The sequence below is a fragment of the Canis aureus genome, chromosome 5 (assembly GCF_053574225.1).
Source record: "Canis aureus isolate CA01 chromosome 5, VMU_Caureus_v.1.0, whole genome shotgun sequence".
NCBI lineage: Eukaryota > Metazoa > Chordata > Mammalia > Carnivora > Canidae > Canis > Canis aureus.
The window spans coordinates 31,389,090-31,396,968 of NC_135615.1; the positions used below are offsets into that span (position 1 = coordinate 31,389,090).

Consider the following 7,879-nt stretch of genomic DNA (forward strand, 5'->3'; position numbering starts at 1 on the left):
TTCACAACCTTATATCTTATATTTTCTGTGGCAAAATCGGTATTCAAGTCTTTCACTCGTTTTGAATTGGATTGTTTTGTTGTTGACCTGTAAGAGTTCTTTGTTTTGGACCGTGAGCCTTCTATTTGTTTATTTATCATTATTATTATCTGTAAAGAATGTATTTATTTGAGAGTGAGAGAGTGAGAAAGAGACCACAAGCAGGGGGTGAGGGAGAGAGAAGCAGACTCCCCGCTGAGCTCCAACCCAGGACCCTGTGACCGTGCCCCTGATTGACCATGCAAGGCCAGGTGGGTCTCATGCACCTGCTGCCCGCGGGCACGGACCTCGGCCGCCCCAGGGGTCCGTCCGCTCTGGTTTGCAGGTGGGTAGGAGGCCCTGCGCACCCCAGTGGCCCCACCAAACCCACCCAGGAGCTGGGAGCCCAGGTCACATCCACACCGCCGAGGGGGAGGGAGTCACGCAGTTCTGTGGCCAGTCCTCCTGAGACCATTGGAACCTCAGGCTGGGACAGGCAGGGACTGGCCTGGGCACATCCGGTGGTTAGAGTCCATCTACGCAGGAAGGGTTCTGGACACTTGAGCTGAGACTCAAACCTCCTGTGGGCTTTGCTTTGGAAACGAGAGCCCCTGAGATTCCGGGGGCCCCCCGCCTATGCGCAGCCCCATGTGAGCACCCATCTATCCACCTGCATGCCTGCGGCGGAGAGCACATCTGCTGAAGCCTGTGAGGGACTCGGCAGTGTCGCCTGCGGAATGGAGCAATGAGAGGGAAGATGGAATTTAAAACATTCCAGGGATCCCTGGGGGGCTCAGCGGTTTGGCACCTGCCTTTGGCCCAGGGCGTGATCCTGGAGTCCTGGGATCGAATCCCACTGGGGCTCCCTGCAGGGAGCCTGCTTCCCCCTTTGCCTGTGTCTCTGCCTCTCTCTCTCTCTCTCTGTGTCTCTCATGAATAAATAAAATCTTTTTTAAAAAATGAAAAAAAAAAACCCATTCCAGATCTTGTGATTATTTTTACAGTATATTTAACTTTGTTTTCCAGATTTTATTTATTTGTGAGAGATGGTGTGGAGAGAGAGCACGAGCAGGGCGAGGCGCAGAGCAGCAGACCCCCCACCCCCCGTAGCAGGGAGCTCCATCCCAGGACCCCGAGATCATGACCTGAGCTGAAGGCAGACACTTCATCCACTGAGCCATCAAGGCGGCCCTTCCTAACTTTAATTTTTAAAAACAGATAATAAATTGGTGGTGCAGCATGGAGAAAGGTATTTTATAAGTTGAAGTATAATAAGCATAGTGTGACATCAGCTTCAGGTGTACAACACGACTCAATAATTCTGTACAGTCCTCAGTGCTAATGGGAAGAATGGTCCCCACTTGTCACCAAACATTATTACAGTATGATTATGTTCCCTATGCTACTTGCCATCTCTGTGGATTATTTTATAACAAAAAGCTTGTATTTCTTTTTAAGATCTAATTTATTTATTTGAGAAAAAGAGAGAGAGAATATGAGAGAGGGAGAAGCAGACTCCCCACTGAGCAGGGACTCCCCAAGGCAGGGCTGAATCCCAGGACCCTGAGATCATGACCTGAGCCGAAGGCAGACCCTTAACCAACTGAGTCCCCCGCCCCCAGGCGCCCTGAAAGTTTGTATTTCTTTGAAAAGGCCAATAATGTAGGGCTAGCATGTTTTCTTTTTTAACAGACATCATTTTAGAAAGAATTGCTTTATCGTTGATTATTTGTAGATAAATTCACAAATTAGAAATCAAGATGACTGTTCAGAGTGTGCTTCACCTGAACTTGGGAAATGTTTTGGGACTTTGTAGAGATGGTTTTGTTAATTTAGGAAGAATAATTGTGTGGTAAAAGCCAGTTACGGGTTAGTGGAGAACTCTCCTAATGGGCACCAGCCTCCGGCCCAGCTGGCGGACTCAGCTTGGCTCTCCCGCCCTCCGGTGGCCCTTCTGCAAAATGCAGACACAGCTGCAGGCAGGTGAGCGGCTTCCAGCTATCAGGACAACCCAGGTGTGTGAACTGCACTCCCAAGCGTGCAGGTTTGGAGAACTGGAGACATTTTCTCACTCAGGTTCCTCACTTTAATTTTGCCACGTTATCACTGTGTCTCAATCACACACTCCCTTGAGATTCCTGCTACGGAACCGAGCTCTGGCATCTCCTGTTTGACTTAGCAGCTTTATCCAAAGCTACAAATATTTTCTGCATTTTTTTTTTTTTACATATATACCATAATCTTAGGCCTTAGATTACCCTAGGACACAAAGGGTGTTTTGCAAAGAAAGAAACACTTGTAAATGTACTTATTCTTTGTCTATGAGTCCTTTGTATAGTTTTTTTTTTTTTTAATTCCTCGGAACTACCTTGTGAGGTGTACGCTGTATTTTTCATATTTCAAGGCAGTAAAGTGGTACCGAGGGAACCTGACGGAAGGAGTGCAGCCTGGGCCTGAAAATCAATCTGGCTTCAGAGTCTGTGCCAGAACTTTCCTCCTTCTTTTCAAAATCCATATAGTTGATTAATTTTGAATTGATTGTGAATTATTTAATGAGAATAACTTGGTAATGTGTTTCAATGGTTTAGCATGCTCCTTTGTTCAAAGCAACATGTGAGTATCGTATTTTTTCATTCGCTGGTGTGGGTCACCCTCAAAGACCTAGACTCCTCTATAACATTTAAGAACCAGGTTCCGTGATTTTTACAGAAGGGTAGATTTTACAAAGTCTTAAAATAGAGGTTTTTTTTTTTTTAACTTTAACTTCTTTAATTTTTTAGGAATTTAAGGAGGAAACTAGTACTTAGAATCCTTTTAATGGTAGATGCCAAATAGTGGCTAGTTGGCCAAGGTCAAGTGCGTCCCAGGGAAGAGTTAACAGTGTACAGATTGAGTATGATTTCTGATAAAAATGGTTATTAACTTCAAAAAAGTTTTTCATTGCTGTAGGACTTCAGAGTAAGCTTTTCAGAGTTCCCTTCTGTAAAATAACTTCATTTCAAAAAAAAAAAAAATCCTTTGGGCATTCCTCTGCTAGACAATTTCAGGTCAAATCAGTTCTGATTAAGTTACTAGTTCTCCAGCAATGACTTTTCCTCCCTGGAATTTCTACATCTGGTTTTTGTTGCTCATATAGCACTGACTTCACAAATAAGAATAACAGGACAAACCATAAGACCCAAAGAAAAATAATTGTCCTATTGGGTTAAGCACACAAACTTATATATAATACACAAGATCAGCTGCTGGTCTATTAACTGGAAATGTGTGACTCTTCATGGGATCAAAGTAGTTGTAGTGAAATCTCAAGGAGGCATAGCAGAGACTCGGCCATAAACAGGAAAGCTCAAGTCTGGCCAGTTGTCCTGTGTGAAGAGAGTATTAAAACAATTGTGTAACTGTTCTTATATTAGTAATTATAGCTATGTCAAATACTTAAAACCCAATTATTGTAAGTTCTAATTCAAGCAATAGCTCACCCCTATCCCCAGGAGATGGGCATTCTTGTCAACCACACTTTTGTAATGGGTACACGGAGACACACACAAGTTCAGTAACTTTCAGTTTTTCACTCTAGGAAATGATGCAGCAGGATTCATCCTGGGTTCTAGGGTCAGGACACATCAATATGCTGCTTTACCACCTCATTTAAGATGGCCTACCCTTGTGACGGTTAATTTTACGTGTCAACCTGACGGGTCTACAGGGGGACCGTGCATTTGGCCAAACGTCGTTCTGAGTGTTTCTGTAAGGGTATTTCTCGGTAAGATTAACATTTTAATTGGTAAAGCAGATTACCTTCCCTAACATGGACAGGCTTCATCCAAGGTCTGGAAGCAACAAAAAGGCGGACTCTTCCCGGAGTAAAAAGGGATTCCTCCTGCCGGATTGCCTCTTAGCTAGGTCCTTGGTCTTCTCCGGCCTGAGACTCGGACTCAGACTGAATTACAGCATTAGCTCTCCTAGATCTCCAGGTTGTTGTTGACTGCTGATGTTGGGACTTCTCAGCCCCCCATAATTGTGAGAGCCAATTCCCTACAATAGATACATATGCTCTGTTTATGTATTATTTATGTATTTTATATATTACTTCCATCTATATGTATAACTTAATTCTACAAGTTTATATATATATATATATATATGCAATTTTATAATAGAACATATATATGTGTGTGTGTATATATATGTGTGTGTTATATGTTATATTCATATTCTCTGGAGCACCCAGACTGATATAGATTTTTGTTCTGAGAATAGGGATCGATAATACATAAAGACACATCTCTCTCTGTATATATAGGTGTCACCCTGATGTGCTGTAAGCTCCCAAGGATGGGGAAATATATGTCACCTTTTCACTGTATATCCGGCCAGTGTTGCAATTCCTGCCGCAGGGCAGACTTCCCAAATTAGGCAGGTGTTCATTGGAGAGAAGTGCTAGGGGTAGGAACACAGAGGTAAAACACAACTCCCGCCCCCGGGGGCTTCACACTTCTCTGGGGATGACACGTGAAGTCTACCTGGGTCGAATCCAATGAGCTGGGCGACTTCCACACTAATCTTAAGTGGGTGTGCACCTAACGGTCGAGTCGCACGATGTGTGAATCCCAGGTTGACAGAACTGCAAAGGGAAACGGAGCCTCCATCGCAGCTGGAGATTTCAATGCGCCGCTTCGTAGATCAAGCAGCGAGAACAGAACGCCCTTCCGCCGAGCCGAGCTCTGCACCGAGCACAGCTGCACGCACATCCTTCTCAGGAACACTCCGGGTGGTCCTCGGGAGAAGCCGCACCCTGGGCCGCACGCTCAGTTGGGATGTCTTGAAGAGGGCAGCCGAGGGTCCCCTGGGTGACATCTGGGGGCTCAGCAGCTGAGCGTCTGCCTTCAGCCCAGGGAGTGACCCCGGGGTCGCGGGATCGAGTCCCGCGACGGGCTCCCCGCAAGCCTGCCCTTCCAACGTCCTGTTAGCAGAGCCGCTCAGGCCCCTGCCCGCTCACTCCCCTTCTCCCTCACCCCTGCCGCGTGTCTCCCAACTGCACGCTCTGCACTTTGAGATGGGTCTTCCCACGGCAGATACACCACCTGTGTGTGCAGCCACACGCACATCGGCAGAGGAGGCGGCGCCCGTGCAGAGCTCCCCTCCTCCAACACCCGTGCATGGACACCTGTGCATGGGGGGCACCTGGGGGCTCAGCACCTGAGCGTCTGCCTTCAGCCCAGGGCGACCCCGGGGTCCTGGGATCGAGTCCCGCGTCGGGCTCCCTGCATGGAGCTGCTTCTCCCTCTGCCTGTGTCTCTGCCTCTCTCTGTGTCTCTAATGAATAAGTTAATACAATCTTAAAAAAAAAAAAAAAAAGAAAGAAAAGAAAAGGAGAAGAGGCCAGAATTCGTCCCTACCGCACCTGCTGCTGTGCAGGGAAGCCCCGCCCCCCGCCCCCGCCGCCCCGGGCTCAGGCGGGGAGAGCCCCGCAGGCAGATGTGTGCGGTGACACAGCCCCCGCCCGGGTGCCACGGAGCGCGGGGGGAGACGCAGAGTGTGACGGCGGGCGGCCCCGGGAAACCACCGCGACCGAGCTCCGCGCGGCGCCTGCGCGGCTCCGCAGCCGCACCTGCTCCTGCACCTGCGCCCCGCACCTGCGCCCTGGATCCCGGCGTGCCTATCCGCAGGGACGACGATTCGGCTTGCCGCTAACAAACAGTAAAAATACCAGCCCCCTTCCGCGCCTCTCCTCTCGCCACAGACGCGCTTCCTCCCGCTCCTCTGCCTCCAATCCCGTCCCTTTCACCCGCCCTCCCGCAGCGGGGGTGGCGAGCGACGAATCTGCGGCCGCGAAACCGGCGGCAGCGCCGCGCCGCGCCGCTCCCCGAGCGGCGGAAGTAGACGTCACGCGGAGCCGTAAAGCGCGCGCTGCCTTCCGGTTAGCGACAGCCGCCGCGACCGTCCCCGCCGGCCGTCCTCCCGGTGAGCGCCTCCCGGTCCTCCCAGCTCGGGCTCTCCGCCGTGGGCGCCCCCCCCGTCCGCCTTGGATCATGTTCAAGAAATTCGACGAGAAGGAAAACGTGTCCAACTGCATCCAGCTGAAGACGTCCGTCATCAAGGGCATTAAGAACCAGCTGATAGAGCAGTTCCCGGGCATCGAGCCGTGGCTCAACCAGATCCTGCCCAAGAAGGACCCGGTGAAGATCGTGCGCTGCCACGAGCACATAGAGATCCTCACGGTGAACGGCGAGCTCCTGTTCTTCAGGCAGAGGGAGGGGCCCTTCTACCCGACGCTGCGGCTGCTGCACAAGTACCCGTTCATCCTGCCGCACCAGCAGGTGGACAAGGGCGCCATCAAGTTCGTGCTCAGCGGGGCCAACATCATGTGCCCCGGCCTGACCTCGCCCGGCGCGCAGCTCTACCCCGCCGCCGTCGACACGGTCGTGGCCATCATGGCGGAGGGCAAGCAGCACGCGCTGTGCGTCGGGGTCATGCGCATGTCGGCGGAGGACATCGAGAAGGTCAACAAGGGCATCGGCATCGAGAACATCCACTACCTCAACGACGGGCTGTGGCACATGAAGACGTACAAGTGAGCGCGGGCAGCGGCGCCCGGGGAGCGCCCGGAGAGCTGGACCCGTGTGTGTGCGCACGTGGGTGTGTGTGTGTGTGTGTGTGTCTCGTGCCACCGCGAGGAGGCCCGCACGCCCCGCGCCCCAGGGGGCAGCAGCCCGGCAGATGCTGAACAAAGCAAAACAAAAACAACAACAACAACAACAACAAAAAACCAACACGAAGTAAAAGATTTGGAAGGAGTGCAGCTGTCTGTATCCGTGTCATTGCACGCGTGTGCGTCAGTGGGTGTCCTTTTTAGTTTTTTCTTTTTTAAAAGATTTTATTTATTTGTTCAATAGAGACACAGAGAGAGAGAGAGAGGCAGAGACACAGGCAGAGGGAGGAGCAGGCTCCCTGCAGGGGGCCCGACGTGGGACTCGATCCCGGGACCCCGGGGTCACGCCCTGGGCTGCAGGTGGTGCTAAACCACTGAGCCCTCAGGTGCCCCCCTCCCGTGCACGGGTGTTGGAGGAGGGGAGCTCTGTGGACGGGCGCCGCCGCCTCTGCGACGTGCGTGTGGCTGCACACGCAGGTGGTGTATCTGCGGTGGGAAGACCCATGTCAAAGTGCAGAGCGTGCAGTTGGGAGACACGCGGCAGGGGTGAGGGAGAAGGGAAGTGAGCGGGCACTAATACCATTATGTTGCTACCAATCCTACTGAGCGGCTCTGCCAACACGGCGTTGGAAGGGCAAGCAGAAAATCTAGTAAAAAGTGTCCCGCAGGCACGAGTGATAGTCTGCCCCACAAGCCACATCTCCCCTCTTGCAGGCAGAATTTGGCCCATCCTTGTTCTACATGGACCCGGAAAATTCTGATGAGGCCAGGCTCACCTCCGTGCTCTGTTTCCCAGTAAGACTTAGGCGTTTATAGGACCTAGAAGGATCCTCCTCTATCAGAATCCCTAGGAAAATGGGGATCTTCCTGCCCGTGATTTTGAGTTGTTTATTCAGGTGGCTTTGTGAGCTGTGTTAAGATAGGGCTGCTTGAGGATGTCTGGAAAACATGACTAGGGCCTCAGAGGAAGATGCATGGGGAGAAGCGGTCTCCCTGCGATGGGGGATGTTGGCGTGTGTGGTTTTGTTCTTGCCGCACACATGCACACGTACGCACCCAAGACCTTGCTGGGCATAGAGTCTGAGCATGCTAAAATTGAACATGGAGAGCAACAGTGCCCTTTTTGTATGAGCTGATGGTTAATCGACTGGAGACTCCATATATACCAGGACACTTTATTAAGGGGCATGGCAAATTTATGTGAGCTAA

The 7,879-nt window shown here is 51.1% G+C and overlaps 1 protein-coding gene and 1 long non-coding RNA gene across 5 annotated transcripts; one reads left to right on the forward strand and one right to left on the reverse strand.

Moving 5' to 3' along the window:
* Positions 1-1,459: 1,459 nt before the first annotated feature.
* On the reverse strand, positions 1,460-5,876 carry LOC144313909 (uncharacterized). 4 transcript variants are annotated; one of them, XR_013379558.1, is made up of 6 exons: positions 5,655-5,876; positions 5,218-5,334; positions 4,542-4,890; positions 4,373-4,458; positions 3,817-4,053; positions 1,460-3,383 (listed from the first exon to the last, which is right to left on the reverse strand). It is a non-coding gene; the product is annotated as an uncharacterized LOC144313909 (long non-coding RNA). The 4 variants fall into 4 exon arrangements; XR_013379555.1 differs by having other exon boundaries at positions 4,542-4,642; positions 5,203-5,356; positions 5,655-5,869; XR_013379557.1 differs by having other exon boundaries at positions 4,542-4,642; positions 5,203-5,334; positions 5,630-5,869.
* A 50-nt stretch (positions 5,877-5,926) lies between these two features.
* Positions 5,927-6,820, forward strand: LOC144313907 (malignant T-cell-amplified sequence 1-like). Its single transcript, XM_077897332.1, has one exon. The coding sequence runs from the start codon at positions 6,051-6,053 to the stop codon at positions 6,594-6,596; it is 546 nt and encodes a 181-aa protein (XP_077753458.1). The 5' UTR covers positions 5,927-6,050; the 3' UTR covers positions 6,597-6,820.
* Positions 6,821-7,879: the final 1,059 nt, after the last annotated feature.

Coding starts and splice junctions, on each gene's coding strand:
- LOC144313907 (XM_077897332.1), top strand. CDS start 6,051: ATGTTCAAGAAATTCGACGAGAAGGAAAACGTGTCCAACTGCATCCAG.